Source organism: Pinus tabuliformis, chromosome 9 (assembly GCF_031772625.1).
Source record: "Pinus tabuliformis cultivar Carrire ecotype Pingquan chromosome 9, CPIR1, whole genome shotgun sequence".
Taxonomy (NCBI): Eukaryota; Viridiplantae; Streptophyta; class Pinopsida; order Pinales; family Pinaceae; genus Pinus; species Pinus tabuliformis.
In genome coordinates this window covers 796019149-796039170 of record NC_142307.1, presented here as the reverse complement: position 1 = coordinate 796039170, position 20022 = coordinate 796019149, and the positions used below count along the sequence as shown (strand labels likewise).

General features: G+C 34.5%; 1 protein-coding gene and 1 pseudogene across 2 annotated transcripts; both read right to left on the bottom strand.

The window, feature by feature from the left end:
• Window positions 1-5210: 5210 nt before the first annotated feature.
• LOC149151148 (formate dehydrogenase, chloroplastic/mitochondrial-like) lies at window positions 5211-8544 on the bottom strand (annotated as a pseudogene). The gene is made up of 6 exons (XR_016263266.1): window positions 8455-8544; window positions 8009-8180; window positions 6029-6214; window positions 5704-5904; window positions 5387-5540; window positions 5211-5250 (listed from the first exon to the last, which is right to left on the bottom strand). The product of XR_016263266.1 is annotated as a formate dehydrogenase, chloroplastic/mitochondrial-like (transcript).
• A 5757-nt stretch (window positions 8545-14301) lies between these two features.
• On the bottom strand, window positions 14302-14972 carry LOC149151147 (two-component response regulator ORR41-like). The gene is made up of 2 exons (XM_089438664.1): window positions 14857-14972; window positions 14302-14731 (listed from the first exon to the last, which is right to left on the bottom strand). Exons 1-2 carry the CDS (start codon window positions 14953-14955, stop codon window positions 14654-14656), a joined length of 177 nt encoding a protein of 58 aa, XP_089294790.1. The 5' UTR covers window positions 14956-14972; the 3' UTR covers window positions 14302-14653.
• Window positions 14973-20022: the final 5050 nt, after the last annotated feature.

The following is a 20022-nucleotide window of genomic DNA, read 5'->3' as shown; positions in this document are numbered from 1 at the left end:
TTGAAATTATAGCTCGTAAATATTTTAATAGAAAAAGAGATGTTCAAATTACTCTAAACTTTGCACAAATAGTATGCCTATAAATTGGAGTATCCTAGAGAGAGAGAGAGAAACAAATATGAGTCCATTCCCAAATATCAAAGGCAATGCTGTTCGCACCTTTGTATGAATTATTTCACATTCTTCTCTTCTATGAGTATGAGATCATAAAGATGTTTCCTTGAATATATGCAGCAAACAAGAACAAGATTTGAGTACAAAGTGGAAGAAATTCGACATCAGGTTCTTTTGGCATCATAAAGAAAATGTGACATGAGTTTCTAGCAACAACACATATGCCTTCTTTTCTTTACATAATCAACATGAATCTATGAAGAAAAACATAATATTCCATATTATTGATATTAAGTCTCAAGCAGAGGACAATAATAACGTTTAGAAAGAGGATACTAATATCCTATTTTAGCATGTATAAAAAAGGATTTGAGGCACACCAAAATTATGGTAATGAACATGATTCACATTGCAAAGAATTGAGTTAAGCCTTGGATGTGGTAAGTTGTTACTAATTTTTACTAATGCAAAACGGTTTGAGTCTGCTCCATGATTTCTCTTTAGTGGAAATCTGCCAAAATTTTATGGTTCTTCATATTTTTCACTTTCCTCTACTTCACCTACTTTTGGATGATGCAACATTTTATTACTCCAAGTTACCACATTGCTTCAATCATTTCATCAACCTTTTATTCCTCTTGGAATCTATTTGTTGGGTTCATTATCCCTTGGTTGAAAAATTTTGTACGGTGGATATGGTTTTATTGGTTCAACTCCATTTCATGGACACTTTATGGTCTAATTGTAGCACAATTAGGTGACATGGATTCTATGATGAGTACAATAGAAGGAAAATACAAAAATAGTATATTTTGGGAGAAGCTACTTTGGATTAGATATAACTTCTTGGGAGTTGTATTTTCCATGGTGTGCATTCCTCTTTTATTTTATTTGGTGTTTCCTTTTCCATTGAAACATTCAACTTTCATATTTAGGAATCAAATTTCAGATATAGCTTTATTCCATGGAGATGAGACTTGGTTTTGACTTCAGTAAAGTGTAAAAAATAAAGAAATCTTTATTTTATAGAAGAAATCAAGTAATAATCAAGGATTCATGGTCTCATGATGTTAGAAAGGAGAAAGGACATGTCATATAAGAAGAAATTCATTGATAAGATTAACCAACATCTTTTAAAGCAACACTCTCCAAGAATGAAATAAGACAACCTTGCGCGGATAAAGAAAAGAGGTATATGAGTTCATTTTTGGGACTCAATTTGCATTAGGAAATGAAAATATCTCAGTGTGGGGGAAATGTTGGGTCATTGATTTGTCATCATTCTCACTTGTCTTTTTTATTAATTAATCCATTACTTCCAACCATCCATTGCAATATTTCACTTACTTGCCACCATTTTTACCATAATTCTTCATGATGTGCCTCTATATGTCTAAGTGGTTAATTACTATTGTTTTCCTTTATTTTTAATAGATTAAGAAGAATTATGCATGGTTTACTAATGACAGTTTGGTCAATTCAACTTTCTGTAGTTCAGTCAAGTTTTCATAGCTATCTCCATGGTTGAGGTAGTAGCACCACTCTATAAGTAAATACGACACATGGAGATTGTTTCTAAAGTTTCTAATATGGATTTTTACTGGTCAAATTCCACCTAGTTTTCACGTGTGGAACTCTAGCAAGAAATCAAAGGAAAAACGTAGCAGTTTTGACCAGTCAACTTCAAACAAGTTTTCTGAGCGAATGAAAATGAATTTTGAAAAATGAAAACATGTCGTTGTTGTTTTTTTATTTTTTTTCAAAACGAGCCCAATTAGGTTTTATATGATAAGTATCCTCATATTCCTTACCATTTGGGATAATTTTTGGGTTCTTTGGAGCCCTATTTTCCAGATTGTGTGAGAAAACAGTGTGCCAATGTGTCAATTAACGCTCAGTCAAGCAAGCGGAGGTTGGAATGGACTGTGCTTCTGTAAATTCATGGCAATGAGGTGTCTTTTCAATTCTGATTCTTAGCCATAAGGATCTTAATGTAGTTTTAATTTAAAAACTATAAAAATGCTACAAATACAAGCAAATGAAAACCAATGTATTAAGTTCATATTGTTGCCATCATTCTTGGAGGAAGGCACTGTTTCAAATAACACAAAAACTTTGTTTCATTGTGAAATTTTGAAGTGTTGATGATTTAATCCAGTGATCTAATATTCCTACTTCCTCACACTCAATAGGAAGCCCCGCTATAGAGTTTTGAGATAGTGTATTTGTTCTTTTGATTTAATTATTTTCATTATGCATTCATTTTTATTTAGTTTCTGAAATAGACAGATGTTTTGATGCTCTGATGCTCTGTTTCAAGCACAATTTACTCATCAATATTTTGTTTGTAATAGAATGAGTGCTCAATATTAAATAAAAAGAAACCACAAAAACATTTACTTTGAATTTTTTTTTTTTAGATTTTTTTTCGCTTTCATACTTTAGTTTCCATGTTGAATTCATATGATCAGTTTTGAATTAAGAAATCCATACTAGTAATTCTCTTCATTGTCATAAGATAGAATAGTTTTCAATTTCCAAGCTTCATAGTTTTAGATCAGTTTCAATTTCAAAATTAGGATTCCTTTCATGTTGGAATGGATTAAGTTCCCTTCTAGTTTGTTTTCAATTTTGTAGAGTAGTTTTGTCTTTCAATTTCATATAATATAATCGTCATTGAAAGTTTAATAGAATAAGAGATTTCCATTGTTAGAATAGACTTTGAAGTTATTTCATTCAGAATAGTTTTCTTTTAAATCACTTCTTAGATTTGAGTAGAGAAAATAATATGCGTGTGCTTAATTAGGTCTAGTCTAGATTTCATATCCATTTGCAATATTTCAATCTTCTTTTCCATGATCTTGTTATAAATAAGGTTCATCTTCATCTTACAATTAGAATAATTTCCTTTAATTGAAAGTAAATTGACCAACACATAAAATGCATGTATTTCACAAGTTCACGGATCCTCGAGTTTGACAAATAATGACAAGTAATTTAATAGTCAATTAAATTACCCAACAACAAGATTTACTCTAATCTCGCCAAAACTGGTCTAGGGATCACTAGGCCCTAAAAAAGCTTGGTTTCCTCTGAATTTCTTCACCAATACCTTGAGGAATTTGCCACTCTCCACCCTCAAGCTTTACAGATATCCTGACAAAACTTGTCAAGGGATTCTTAGGCCCTTAGGAATTTTCTTGAGACCACCTCACCCAGTTCCAAAACCATCTGGAAATCCAATGCTCAACCAAAATAAAGAAGCCCATCACACCATGGCTATCCGGAAATGGCAAGGTAAAGTTGAAACCATTGTCACACCTATAAAAACCCATGCCAATGACAACAAGAGAACCAAATACACACATACATGTACCATGCATGCCAGAACAAACAAGGAAATCATATATGCAACTCGATACCTCCAAGTATCCCACTGTAGTCACTTGGTCCAACTCTTTCTTGCTTGATCCTTTTGCTTTCCTTTGCTTTCTTGTCCTTCCTTTGCCTTTCTTTTCGCAATGCTAGAGTGCTCCAAGAATGCTCTAAGTGTGCTAGAGTATGTGAGAGAGAGAGAATAGAGAGAGAACTTCAAAGTTGAATTGACTAAAGGTTTTGAACATATCCTCATAAGCCTTTTTATCATTAAGGTATTTATTTTCTTCAATTTCATCTATTTTCCTTCAATTTCCCCCTCACATGCAACCTATAACCTTTCACATTCATTTTCTCCTATTTTTCTTTATTTTCATAATTAAAATGCCAATTAATGGCTATTTTTCTTTTCAGAGTCTTTGACAGTTTCCTCAACCATAATGAACCACTTGAACACCCACTAGAATGTTTTTCAGTTTTTCGAAATGTTTAGATTGGAATACGTGTCACGTGATCTTGGTGTTTTTTAGCTTTTTGAAATTTTATTACACAATTTTTTATCTAGGGAAACTTGAAATTCTCTTGAAATGATATCTAGAATACACGAGGAAAGATAAATTTTAACATTCACTTTTATTATACTTTCGTAATATAAAATTGAATGTAGAGCACGTGACAAAGTCTTGTGGATCTAACATTGTTGATGAGGTAACAACTAGCATTTGCACCAGATGTTGCAAAGGAAACACCGTAAGGCATAAATTGAAAAATACAAATACAACAAAAAAAATACTTTGATAAAGAATAAAAATATATTGAACACTCAAATCAATGCCCCATTAACTGGAAGCACTTAGTAGACATATCTATCAACATTAGGATTATACACAATGATCAAGAAATTTCCCATATACAAACAACAAATTCCACAACAACATTTTGTCACATCCACATTTTAAGAAATGCCTTGGAACGTGATCAGAATCTTCCATATTGCCTATTTCATTATGCAGGTAAATCTTCCATATTGCTATTTTCATCATGAATATTGTTAGTTCATTGTTGTAAAGTGTTAGTGTGTTAAATTCAATAGTATAAGTTCGACAAGTGAAAAACATTCCTCAATTAGCATAATATGCATTTTTCTCTCACCGTGTATTTTTCAGTCAAAGAGCACAAGTAACATATTAACATGTATTTTTCCTTCATTATTTTCATCATAGAGCCAAGAAATCTACGCCTTATCTATAAAGTAACAAAAACATTTTGAAATAACTTTAATATCTCAAGCGAGTGTCTAACCTATAAAGTAACAAAAACCTTTTGAAATAAATTTAATATTTTAAGCAATTGACTAACCTACTTTAATAATTGAAAAATTCTCCAAGATGAATTATACTCCATAATAAGAGAGCCAACATTGGAGCCCATACTTTGACTAAAACCAAAAGAAACACAACCACTTGTTAAGAAGAAATTCAAGTAATAATAATAAAACAAAAATAATAAACATTAAAGTATAAAATGGTATTTCCAACACACAGGTATAAATATACATGCTCTATGTCCATTGTTAGATTAAATGGGTGTGGAGAAAATTAGTAGAGAACCCAAAATTGTATTTCTAATTAGGAGAGGGGTGGAGAAATGCTTTAAATGCGGGTTGTTGTCATTCTAATGAAACCCTTTGCAAAGGGGATGTTAAGATTTTGAGAGAGAAGCTAGGCTTGGTAGAGAACACCTTCCTTGTTAAACATTCCCCTATTGTAACCAAAAGGAAAGGGCAAGAGAAACAATAATTAGGTTTCTGTTCACAAGTTGTATAAAATATATAGGTGCTATTGATGTCTGAGTGAATAATGGGAGAGATTATTTATGAAATTGTGATAAGGCGCACCTAGTTTTGTCAGAAAGAGGCATATTAATGACAAGTACATCACATTTAGGTAGCATTTCGTCAAGATTTGTCTCCAATGTTGCTCCAATTTCCTTTTCCAATTCGTCTCCAATAGAAAGACAGTCGTGGTAAAGAAGCTTACAATTGAAGGGTTGTACAAAGGAACACAATTCAATTCAACATCATGTAATGTTTATTATTATTAGATTGAAATTTTGAAACAAACAACATGCATGCATAAGAATTATGGAGCACTGATTTTTGAAAAGAAGTTTGCAACATCATGAAGTAGTACTAGATCCTAAGAATGAATACCTTCAAACGCTTAAGTAGTTCTTTGCCAATACGCCCTGCACCAATAGTACCAATAGTTTTCCCTTCTAGATCATATGACCTGTAAGAAATTGCTGCCACTTTCCAATCACCCTCAACAATTTGCTTATATCCAGGCACAAAGTTTCGCATCAATATGAGAATGCGCATTAGCTCATCTTCTGCCACGGACACCACATTACTTGCTGTAAAAATTGTTGAAGAAGGCGTCAGTTAAATTATGAAGAATCATTGCAGAAACTTGTTCATACCAAAATGTCCATAGCGTGAACAGGGCAGTGACAAGCGGTATAATTTCAGAAATAGTACCTGTAACTTCTGCGACAGTCACAGCAGCGGCTGCTGCAGCATTTAGATCAATGTGATCAGAACCAATACCAGCTGTCAAAAGAAGCTTTAAGTTCTTTGCCTTCTTGATCCTCTCTGCTGTCACATAGGTAGGGTGGAAAGGCGTAGAAATCAAAACATGTGCATCAGGTATGTGATTTTCAAGTTCTGCAAAGGAAATTAATTATGTAAGTTTAGTCCACAATGGGTTAAAATTCTCAAATGTAAAAGCAAGCAAGCAATGCACTGATTTCAATGATCCATGGTAGCAAGAAATAGGAAAGGGAAGGCATACTAGAAAATTAATAGATTGGATTGTGGATTAAACAACCACCCAACTTCAATTGTGAATAACCAGAAGTCATTTATGACTTGTTCGACAAGATATATTTTCTGTAAATCTCACTTTTTGAAGCAGCACATACGATACCATCTAGATTGATTATTATTCAGGATATGAGGAACAAAAGGAAGTCTAGGACATAAACTATTCATCCATATCAATAACAACAACAGATAACACGATTTTATATCCCAAGGGGTGGGTGGCCCTTCACGGGAGCAAATCTCATTAAATACCTTGGGGTTACCAGTTGGTATTTCAGCTAGCAGTTGGTTACTATCCTCGTCGTCCATCCATAAAAACTGGGAAGAGGGAGGAAATCTGCAGGGGCTAGCAAGATTCTTGGAATGCCTAAACTGTGGGACAATATTTTTCCGGACCCGAAAAAGAAAGATGACTCCAGGTGATGTGGAGTTGGAGTATGATATTACTAGGTACCATATAATTATACCTCTCTCCCAGGTCACAGACATATGAGTTGAGTTAGAAGGTCGTCTCAGGTTTCAAGGGAAACTATTTTTCAAGAAGATTCTACAATACAAAAATCAGCATAGATGGTGCCCTGCCCAGCAGTCAAAGAAACTCTACCAAGCAAAACCCTGCTAATACACATTTAGCATTAGCTCTAAATCTTTTTCTGTGCTTTTGATGGCTAGTAACTACAATTAGACAAATGAGACCTGCTAACAATTAGACCACAGTTTATTCATTTATTAAGAAGTCTGGTGTACATAGCTTGATGATGAGTGTGTCCCAGCACTCTAGTGTTAGCAGATAAAAAATCGCAATTCCAAATCAGTTATCATGATTTCAAGTTTCATGGGGCCAATTCGACAACACAGTACATGTAGCCTAGTAGGGCATTTAAATTCCATGTCATCACTTCACCAACATAGAGAACGCATATAGCCTAGTGGTATACATGGATACAGAAAGAAACAGGGCATTTGGGGGGCTTCTAACAGTTTAAAGAAAGAGATGGCGTTTAGCACAACTCCCTCCAAGCGTTACCAGATGCATAATCAAGGAAAATTCGGGGAGGCCAAGTTTTGGGCAAGGATAAGGAAAAAATTCGGGACAAAATTGGAGAGTAGAACAAAAATATAAAGATATACACATATATATTTTGATGAAAATATATAAGCAATGGTGAGTGCGACAACATGACCTCCCTTCAGTCTGTTTCACAGAAATTAATCACTCAGTAGAGGAGCAATGAACCCAGCAGAGGTAAAAATAACCTAAATTGGGCTGGATGAGGGTTTTTATTACACAAGTTTGATTTAGTCAACTAAGTCATACTCATGCTCAGAGGTCAAACTCATGTTGATAGTCAAACTCTGTCAACAAACAAGTTACAAGTTGGAAAATCAAACTCTCTGTCAACAACCAAGTTTGACTTAGACAAGTTGGGAAAATGGCAGGTTCAAGCCACGATCCTGGTAACACTGGTTCAAACTTTCCCTTCTATGTTCTGAACCTACAGATCCCCTGCGCAACTTCTATGCATATGATCGATGATGTTAAATTAAGAAGTTCAAAAAGACACATTAATTTTATTTTATTTTGCAGGAGTGCTAACTTAGACATAACAACAAAAGAAATCACTGCTAACTTACCACAGTCAGGACCTTCCTTGTCATCTGTCACAATGTACTAGTGACCATTAGATTCCAGCCATTCTCGTATGCCCAAAGCATTCTCAACACACCCGAGAAAGTTTGGATTGAGCGAAGCATATTCATTGGCTTTATAAAAGACTCCAACAATTTTATTACTTCCTGCAGGTGCCTGAAACATAATAAGAGCATATAAATTAGAAAAATAGGAAGCAGAGAATGTAAGAAAATATATAATCTTGTTTTGTTAATGAGAGTGATAACTAAGAAAATATATAATCTTGTTTTGTTAATGAGAGTGATAACTGAAACTTGATACTGCCTTCTCCAGGTAAACCAACCTACTTATACTTGTATCTCAGACCTTCATACGTGGCAAGCAAGCATCATCTTACCCAACTTCAATCCCAACAAAAAAGAAGCGAGGGTGATCGATCATCACTTACATGCAATTCTCTGACAGAAGAGATTGGGGAGTAGATTGGCCTTCTACTCGCAACTTAGAATGCAGATATAACAGATCTCCTGCTCGCCATGACGACTAGAAACACAAAGAAGAGAAATTTAGCAGGTCAGCCAGTACAATATGGTAGCAATGGCGAACATATGAATTTGGCCCCAGGGGTTGGTTGCCTTAAATATGTGGTGATTTCTGGTTTCAATTCAATTTGCGAGTGAGTCTCCAAATGATGAGACGTATAGGACACCATCAGCATACATTAGTTAGATTGTGGATTTCTTCTACATTACAGACAGATCCTGATGATCCTGTAATTTTGCTGAAGATGGCCTTGGATTTGAAATTTCAATATATCTCTCTCCGAACTCTAGATACATCACTACCAATTGGCCTCATATGATTATTGTCAGTGGTTTGGATTTCTAGTGAAAAATATTTTTCCTTCCATGACATGTGGTCTCATGTACGCTTTCATAATTTTTTTGTGGGCCAGTTCTTGCTTTCCCTTCATGTAACCGCATCACAAAGAGACTCAGTTATCGTAACACTCTGTTATCATAACAGCACAATTTTGAACTCTAGATTAGCACAAGCCCTTTATAGTGGTCACAATTTCAAACTCTAGATTAGCGCAAACCCTTTCTAGTGGTCGGCCTCAGCGGCACAACCAGACCAGATCGCAGAGAAGAAAGAACATCCAGGGTATATCATCCGGTGTAAATACTCCCCTCACTCCTCTTTTGGACACCATTCTATTTAATTTCTAAACGAGGGTTTTATTCAGCTGGCCGAATTCACAGTGTAATGAGGCTAGCTCGCTCCTCTCATAGAAATTATATTTAATTTGTAAATGAGGGTTTCATTCAGCCAGGCGAATTCATGGCATAACAAGACTAGCCCCCAAGGAGGTAAGGGTTTCATTAAATTTTATTATTGTGAATGTGGTGTCTGGATTCCATATTTATCCATACCATGGGGATTTTACAAGTGAACAAATTGCTGACTTTTTTTTAGAGGTGCCAAACTTGAAAGACAAGAGACAAGCCCTTATCTGGAGATGTCTTATAGCTTGAAGTACAGAAATCTGGTTAGTGGTGTTGAGATATTTGATTTGCGGGAAATCTGGTTAGTGGTGTTGATATATTTGATTTGCAGATATGTCGGTATTATAATCATTCTTACCTATTCTGGTTTGGGAAAGCTGGGAAAATCTAATGTGCCTTTGTTTGTTTTTGTGGGCAGGTTAAAACTGTGCCCTTTGCTGTTGAAGAAAGTGTCGAAGAAAGTGTCGATGGGATTGAAAGATAAAAGGCTTTGCTGTTGAAGAAAGTGTCGAAGAAAGTGTCGATGGGATTGAAAGATAAAAGGCTTGGATGTATAGAAATTTTATTTAATTTGTAAATGAGGGTTTCATTCAACCGGGCGAATTCACGGTGTAACGAGACCAGCCCGCAAGGAGGTAAGGGTTTCATTTAATTTTATTATTGTGAATGTGGTGTCTCGATTCCATATTGATCCAAACCATGGGGATTCTACAAGAGAACAGATAAGCCGTTATCTGGAGATGTCTTATAGCTTAAAGTACAGAAATCTGGTTAGTGGTGTTGATATATTTGATTTGCAAGAAATCTAGTTAGTGGTGTTGATATATTTGATTTGTGGATATGTCGGTATTATAATCATTCTTACCTGTTCTGGTTTGGGAAAGCTGGGAAAATCTAATGTGCCTTTGTTTGTTTTTGTGGGTAGGTTAAAATTGTGCCCTTAGCTGTTAAAGAAAGTGTTGTTGAAGAAAGTGTCAACGAGATTGAAAGATAAAAGGCTTGGATGTATAAACATTTTATTTAATTTGTAAATGAGGGTTTCATTCAGCCGGGTGAATTCACGGTGTAACGAGACCACGGTGTCTCTATTCCATATTGATCCAAACCATGGCGATTCTACAAGTGAACAGATTACTGACTTTTTTGAGAGGTGCCAAACTTGAAAGACGAGAGACAAGTCGTTATCTGGAGATGTTTTACAGTTTAAAGTACATAAATCTAGTTAGTGGTGTTGATATACTTGATTTGCGGATATGTCAGTATTATGGTCATTCTTACCTGTTTAGGCTTGGGAAAGCTGGGAAAATCTAATGAGCCTTTGTTTGTTTTTGTGGGCAGGGTAAAATTATGCCTTTAGCTGTTGAAGAAAGTGTTGATGGAATTGAAGATAAAAGTACAGAATTTCTTGGGGGAGATATACCCATATGATTCCAACTAAATGACAATTGATTTATTAGTTGTTGTGTGAAGGTTACTCATGTCAGCTGATTGACATCATCTTTGTTCGTTCACTTTTATCTGGGATTTTTCACACTGGAGGATCTGTAACTGGACGATCTGCGATTGGATCTGCCAAGGCTGAAATGGGTTCTTCTCATTATGGATCAAAAAAGGGAACTGGCTATGACTCCGCTTGAACTTAAACAACCTGTGCTTCCTTTTATACAACTTGGACTCCCTCATCCTCTTCGTCTGCACCTTCAATGCCCATCAATTTCGCTCACCATGACATGGACATGACCCAGGTCAGTCTCTCTGCATCACCTTTAGCCGTCCCTAGCCACACCCAATCTTCTCGGACAGTAAAACCTGGAAAGTAGACTTGTGACTGACTAGCCATGATTACTAATCTAATTTGTTCACGAATACCTAGTGCTGCAAAATAAATAGAAGCCACCTAATGTCCAATTGCAATGGGTGTTGCAGTGCCCCTTCAATTCAAACGAGAGTTTTCTCTTTTGAGGTTTGCAAGGTATTTGCTATAAGTGCAAAAATGGGTGTTTTGACTCCCATTGATCTCAGTTGCCTTGTTGCTTGGATTTGAGCAGTCATTTTGACGATAAGAATGAACACAAAGTTTTAGAAACTGAGATGGTTGAGATGATTAATTCAGTAGCATAGACAAAATAAAACAAAATTTCAAAATTATAAGTTTTAAAGATTTAAAAGTTGTATACATCACGCATATTCATAACATGCATCTCTTTGTCCATTAACACAAGATCATGTGTTCTACCCTGCTTGCAATAGTCCACTGCTACCTTCCCATTCTTAGCTTCTTCACAGTAAAGATTAAGGCTTTGAAGCACCGTCTCGAAAATTATATGAGGTTTATTCAGTGAAAAATAATGAATGAGATCTTAGCAGCCTCAGCTTCTTCACAGTAAAGATTAAGGCTTTGAAGCACCCTCCCGAAAATTATATGAGGTTGATTTAGTGAAAAATTATGAATGAGATCTCAGCAGCAAGCTCTAGGTAAATTAACCTTGTATGGCCACAAGTAGTATCCTAAAACCAAACAACGAATTAGTCCTGATATAACTTACTCTGTTGATTTGTGTGTCTTCCACTAGCAAGATTCGTCTGGGGGAGCTACAAGAATCCTGAGAAATCATGGAACATTTTGACTTCACAGTTCTAACTTTCTGACTTCTGGTTTCAGTCTGAGATGAAATGTGTGGTCTTCCCACATTTGCAACATGTAATGGAAGTCCTGCTAAAATTATTGTGAATGGGGTGTCTGGATTCCATATTGATCCCCATACCATGGGGATTCTACAAGTGAACAGGTTATTGACTTTTTTGAGAGGTGCGAGACAGATCCCACCTACTGGAACAAGATATTTGATGTTGGTCTACAACATATCTATGAAAAGTAAGTTTAGGGCCAGATTTCATTTTTCATATGGTTCCATAGATCGTACATGGCCTCATGAGGAAGGAAATGAAAATATTCAATTAAATTCAACTATATATATCCATCCATACAAGTTGATATTGGGATTGGTCTAATGTGCTTTTGTTTGTTTTTGTGGGCAGGTTAAAACTAAACTGTGCCCTTAGCTGTTGAAGAAAGTGTTGATGGGATTGAACATAAAAGTGCAGAATTGCTTGGGGGAGATATACCCATATGATTCCAACTAAGTGACAATTGATCTATTAGTTGTTGTGTGCAGGTTATTCATGTCAGCTGCTTGACATCCTATTTGTTCGTTCACTTTTATCTGGGGTTTTTCCCTTACCAGGTTCACCAATTGAACCTCTCTTTTTCCCAACATAGATATCTATTTATATTTAATCCAATGCTACAACATTCCATTACTTAATGGATCCATACATCACATATACATCTTTAAGAAAAATATCTTTGAGAATAATGAAATCCAACTCTAAATCTAGACTTTGCTATAAAAGGGACACATCAAGTTGAGCATTTCACTCTATGGAAGCATAATTACACTGAGATCTAAGAAAGATAAAACATGGCATATATGTATAATTATTACACTATCTGACACAGAAAGCCTCTCAAAATCTAATTAAATAGAGATTAGTAAAAAGGCCCAAGGCAGTATGTGAAAAGATGAAAATCAATTAGACTATGTAAACCTAAATCATTTAGTAAAAAATAAACTTATAAGTACAAGGTTAGTCAACAAATCCCATTTTTGTTATATCTCCAATTTTTGGTTAAACATTAAAATTAGTCATTTTCATAAAATGAGAAAAACAAAATTCAACTTAAACCAAATATTTCAAAAAAACTATAAATTATTTAACAACATAAATCCTCTCCCAAACAATCCTATCTGCAAAAATGACTTTAAAACACATTTCAAATAACCATTGTAAATTTGGTGAACCTGCCACCAAAAAATGGTAACAAAATTTAATAAATCCTTATTATAGATAAAAATTGTGCAGGCCACCCATATAGGCGAAGGAGTTAAAAACTTTGAACAAGCATTTCCCAAAGTCCCACTGGTTCGGCTTCACTAAAAAAACTAAAAGCTCTCTCATAAGTCTTCTTGTTGATCCCAAGACTTTGCTATAAAAGGGACACATCAAGTTGAGCATTTCACTCTATGGAAGCATAATTACATTGAGATCTAAGAAATATGAAACATGGCATATATGTAGAATTATTACACTATCTGACATGGAAAGCCTCTCAAAATCTAATTAAATAGAGATTAGGAAAAAGGCCCAAGGCAGTATGTGAAAAGATGAAAATCAATTAGACTATGTAATCCTAAATCATTTATTAAAAAATGAACTTATAAGTACAAGATTAATCAACAAATCCCATTTTTGTTATATCTCCAATTTCTGGTTAAACATTAAAATTAGTCATTTTCATAAAATGAGAAAAACACAATTCAACTTAAACCAAATATTTCAAAAAAACTATAAATTATTTAACAACATAAATCCTCTCCCAAACAATCCTGTCTGCAAAAATGACTTTAAAACACATTTCAAATAACCATTGTAAATTTGGTGAACCTGCCACCAAAAAATGGTAACAAAATTTAATAAATCCTTATTATAGATACAAATTGTGCAGGCCACCCATATAGGCGAAGGAGTTAAGAACTTTGAACAAGCATTTCCAAAAGTCCCACTCGTTCGACTTCACTAAAAAAACTAAAAGCTCTCTCATAAGTCTTCTTGTTGATCCCAGCCTGTTGCCAATGACTGTGGCTCAAACCCGTTTTGATTGATCTTGAGAAGGAATTTATGTAATTATGATATGGTGTTAGGGCTTGTTAATGCATCCATCAGAATGCACACCACAAGACAAATACATTACTAATGAAATAAACTTAATTTGAATTTCAATTTTTCCTAATACAATACAGAGCTAATGAGATTAACCATACAAAGGAACAATTATTGCAAACATATTTCAATTTTGAAATTTTTTAATTTACCTGTGACCAAAGTCCTTCACAGAAGATCAATTGAGTATAACTTGGATAGTCGAGAGAATGAATTGTTATCTCCCCGCCAAGACTCATTTCCAGCCTTTTAATAGTGCTGCAACTTCAGCTTTGACACTGCTGCTTGAAAAAAAATAATGATTTGCTTTATACCAGTTTATGCACTTTCCATAACTTGTTCACATTTTACTTCCAGCTCTAGCCTGCCTTCCCCAAGATGGAGAAAAGTTCAGTGTTGCTCAAGAGGATTGCAAGATTGTAAATGCCTGGAAACCCTAAAACCATATTCCTCGTCGCTTAATCAAATCACTGCAATAATGCAGATCAAGACTTACAAAGCAGGCAACCTACAATCTGTAGTGTTTTTTTTTTTCATAACGAAGCCATGGGTATAATACAATGAAACCTTGAAACTCTTTCAACCCCCTCTGTTGCTAGCACAACCATCCACACCATATTGATCTAGTAATTGTACAAGTCTGTCTCTGGACAGAGGCTGCAAAGGGACCAGATAATATAGATAACAAACAAATGTCAGAATTTGGATGCATTGGTAACAAATATCCAATATCATTCAGAAATAAATAAAATGGAATGCACATCCAACATGAAAATGCATACCTTTGCTTGAAAATCATCAACACCAGCCTCAAAGAAGAGGTCTTTATCAGATTGCAAGGTATTTGCTGTAAGTGCAAAAATGGGTGTTTTGACTCCCATTGATCTCAGTTGCCTTGTTTCCTAAAATTAAAGCAGTCATTTCGGTGATAAGAATGAACCCAAAGTTTTATAAACTGAGATGGCTGAGATGATTAATTCAGTAGCACAGACAAAATAAAACAAAATTTCAAAATTATACGTTTTAAAGATTTAAAAGTTGTATACCTCACGCCCATCCATTAGCAGGGAACATCTCTTGAGGAACGATTATTTGTTATATTGGCTAATGATTCCTTTGACATAGAGATATTTTTGTAATTTATGTTTCCTTTCTTGTCAAGTCAAGTTGGGAGAGCATTGTAGTTAGCTAGAATGAGTAGAGTGAATCTACTGAGAGGGTGCCTCAGGCTTTTGAGAAGCCATTGTAATCCCTTCATGACAGCGGTGTAACTTTTATATTATGTGGATAAGAAAATATTAACTGTTGTTTCAAACTACGCGGTGTAACTTTTATATTGTGTGGATAAGAAAATATTAACTGTTGTTTCAAACTACTGTGTGTTGTCCACTATATTCATGTTACTGAATTATTAGATCTAGTTATCTTCTGATATGCCATGTTTGTGGTCTTTGAGTTCACCATTCAACAGCAGCAACTTGGTAGCTTGGAGTGATTGCGACAACCAGCATTCCATAATATGTAAAATAGAGAAAGGTGAAGAACATGGTGAATATATACCAGAAAAATTTCAGTGCAGACCACTGAAATCCTATCATGGTGTACGTGAGCAATCCATACATGGCTGTCTGAATAAGTATGTAGGGAATCTCAATTACAATCTGAAACAAACAACATATTGTGCAATTTAGATAACATATTGGTATATTTCAATCTAATGTAGTAATGCAATGTCAGTATCTATTATAATTTATCAAATATAATGTATTTTCCTGATTGAAATATTTATTATTAGAATGAAAAATAGGTGAAGTTTTAGTTGTAGGCTATCATATATATATATATATATATATATGGGCTAAAGAAGGTTTTCTCTATAAAAGACAGTTCGCTCCACAACCACTATGGATTGCACTAAAGAGGAATTAGTGACTCCCAGAAATAAAGTTGCACCATACAAAGCCCCTGACCTTTAACAAGTCGTTTTTAGTTTCTCTGCAACAGATGCAAACAAAACAGTTAATACTGATTGTTTTTAAAATGATCGTGTCCCATGGCAAGAAATATTTTCTGCCAATTTTGTGATTCTGGTCATGAATTTGTTCTTTCTAATATTTAAAAGGATTTTTACATTAAAAGGTCTTAACCCAAAATTCCTCCATCAAGTTGCAATGCTTCAATTTTGGCATCACCCCTGATATATTGTTTGGAACATCTGTGGATCATGGATATATAATACTAAAATTATAAGCCATATAAACTTTCTATTTAATCATTGCTAAGCAAATGTTTGTCGTACTTACATTTTCATTCCACACTACCAGTAGATGGTGCGAAAAAAGAGTGTCAATATAAATGTGAAGAACAAACGGACTAAATTGTAATCTGTGCTTCGCCAATATGTCCAGTGCTTCTTCCACAGACAAGCAGTAAATTGGGCCCATGTAGATTGGGCAAACTTGGTTGGAAAGTAAAGATTTGTGGCACCTTGAACTTGTGTGGAATAATTCTTTAACTAGCTCTATATGATACCTGCAAAAAGGATAACACCATATCACTCAAATAATTGATATAATATGATATTCATATTTCTTTGAAATCTGTTATGGGCATTATAAGAGCATTTGATCTGGACTTACTGGAAAAGAGGAGACTTCTTATAAATTTCAGCAAAATCTATCTCAAGGTGCTCCTCAGCAGCTCTAAATTTGATTTCTAGCATCCATCACTTCATCCACAAACATCTGTTAAATAGAACAATCTCAATCTTAGGAAACCCAATATTAAGAATGAAAGAAAGAAGCTATATTAAAGTCCACAGGTGGTTCATAAGCGGCTCTCAACATTTATGTTGCATTAGGAGTATATTTTTAATATTAAAATCACCATAAATATTTACCTGCTTGCTCTTGGTATCTATTTCTGGTGAAAGGCGCAAGTAAGCAGAGAACACTACTGATTCTCGTACTGTTATCTGAGGAAAGTGAATATCATTTTGCTCGCAATAATCTGAAACCCTGGCAAATGTCTCCTGTACCTTTGGAAAACCAGAGATATGTATATCCCCCTCAATATAACCTCCCGTTTTTCTTCCATAGCACATCCATGAATATGATATTCATATTTCTTTGAAATCTGTTATGGGCATTATAAGAGCATTTGATCTAGACTTACTGGAAAAGAGGAGACTTCTTATAAATTTCAGCAAAATCTATCTCAAGGTGCTCCTCAGCAGCTCTAGAGCTGATTTCTAGCATCCATGTTGCAGGGTTACATTTATTAGTAATATTTGTCACACCTTCAATAGCCTGTCCAGGACATTTCAAGTTGCTAGATTCAATGAGACTTGAATAAACTGTAAGATGCCTTAATAACATACACTGCATTAGCAAACATTAATCATATACCTGGAAGTACTCTATGACATGGATTGAATGGCGACCTAGTGGACTGCCATATATAATTTGACCACCTTGTTTCATCAACAACAACTGCAAAAAAAGAAAGAATGCTATTGTAGTTGGGATTGTTTGGGAAAGTAAGCATCATTAAATATTTGCAGGGTGTTGTTCAGTAAGCATTGCTTTACACACATGATTATCAGGTTTTACCTAGGTGTCCAAATGCATTGCCCTTCAGAGTGGGCAGTGAAAATTGTTCTAAACATTGATATTGATGGGCTTCTAAAAGATCTTCCTTTCTAGAACGAAGCCACTGGATATGGTGCCGGAATCGAACCGTTCAGTCTCTTCAAGTAAAGACGGTATTTCTGCAGCAAAACATGACTTATTTCTTTGTAAGGGATATGCCTGAGAATCCAACAAGCAAGCTTTCCTCTAGTCACAACATTCAGTCATAAGCATTCTGAATTTGCATCTGCCCAAACCTAAGAGAATTGGATTTTCTAAACAAGTGCCTTGCAAATGTTCAATCTAATTAAATTTATTATATTTTTGTTTAAAAATTAAGGATTAAACATTGTTTTTTATTTTTATATGCATCCAGTAAATAATTATTGAATAAAAACAATAAATTGAATCTAAAGGGAAATTCCAGTCCTTTACTATACATCTGTAACAATTTTTATGTGTATTCAATTTTTATTCCAGTCCTTTACTATACATCTGTAACAATTTTTATGTGTATTCAATTTTTATGTGTATTTTGTCATATAGTTTTCATACCAGTATTTTGAACCGTACATTACAATGAATCAAAATAGTTGAATTTTATCATTACTATGAGAAAAAGAAGTGATGTTCCTGTAGTATCAAAGTTGCAATGTATATAATATCAACAGAGGAGATGGGTTTAATGCAAGAGCTGCAATATGCATATATATAAAACAATCTAACCGGAGAGCATAGAAATTCATGGGTTCCTCTGTCATATAGGATAATTTAGTGGAGGAATAACCAAAGGAAGAGGCAGTCCAAATTATTTACACAATCGGTATGATCTTAGTTCAAAATCAGACACAAAATTATGCTAAACCCTCACAAAAACCTTGCTCTACAGCGTGAAAGAGCACAATGTGAACAAGCACCTAAATTGGTGAAGGACATAAAAGACCAGATTCCCAAGTTATTCTTGAGGCAACCCCGTTCTTGTGGCTAAAGTTAGCATTCGCGGTAGAGGGCCTGACACCCTGCAGATCAACCAAGAGCAGAAATAACACCCTGTATAGAAACCAAGAGTAGAAATAAGGAAACTATTGTAAAACCCTAACCGGAGAACAAATCAAATTCTTCCAATTGTCAGTGGTCACTTACCAGGGTTTACGCATTCTTGCAATTGTATGTGGTCACTTACCGGGGTTTACACTCCACATTAGAATAGAAATTTTCTTGTGGGGTCTTCGGATTCAGCAGGGAAGTCGTCTGCGTGATGGATTCGGGCAACGTGGGAGGAACTCTACACATCATAGTAAATTTAACTCAGATTAGACATGGGAAATTGAGCTAAAATCTAAATTAAACACCTCAGGGCACGATAAAAGCTACATCTGTAGGGAAACTGTGTGAATCAGGAAATCGAAACTCCAGCGAAGCCATCACTACTGTCTGCGAAGGGTTTCGAGCAGGTAATCTCTCCAGCATGAGATAAACAGGGAGTTCAACAAGCACATGCAATCTTAACTGATTAAAATTCCAACTATAATGATCTGATTAAAATTCCAACTATAATGATCTGATCCAACGGCACAATCTATTTTAATCGTCTAGCACATCAGATCAATGGTCAAAAATAGGACGCGGTGGTATATAAGGGAGTTCTTCCCAGAGAGAAACGCCTTACGGCATAATGAACGCTCCAAGTTCAAAAATACGCCTATTCAATTCAGTTAGAAAAACAATAATTCAAATTTGGTATGGAATTTTGTTAATATAAAATATGATATTTAAAAAATAAAAACAAAAATTTGTAAATTAAAAAAAATTAGAATAAAAGTATATATATTAAAAAATTATAAATATGTTCGCAAAGGACTTTTGTTAATATAAAATTTAATATTTAAAATATACAAAACACAAATTTATTAATATAAAATTTAACATTTAAAATATACAAAACACAAATTTATTAGAAAAATGGAATTGTGATAGAATTTGATAAAGACTTTTGTCAATGTAATATTTAAATACTTAATTTAAAACAGAAATAAAAAAATTAGAATGGTGATAGAATTTGGTAGAGATTTTTTTGCCCATATAAAATATAATATTTAAAAACTCAAAAATTTGTTTAGATAATCTTCGGCAAAATCACATAATCAATCTTTTGTCGACGCGTTTCGAACCAACCAATCTTAGTATATAAGCTAATAAAAATAAATTATATGTTTTAGCGGTTTCTAAGAATATTAATAATATAATTAGTGGTTTGTACTAAGACCTTTGGTCAAAATCAGCCGTTGGCACTATAGCCGTTGGAATCTCTGCACGCTC

Bases quoted from the DNA above. Each gene is read 5' to 3' on its own strand.
- LOC149151147 (XM_089438664.1), bottom strand. From the start codon at position 14,955: ATGGGAGTCAAAACACCCATTTTTGCACTTACAGCAAATACCTTGCAA. The intron at 14,732-14,856 runs GTATGCATTTTC...GTCCCTTTGCAG, and splicing joins TTGATGATTTTCAAGCAAAG to CCTCTGTCCAGAGACAGACT.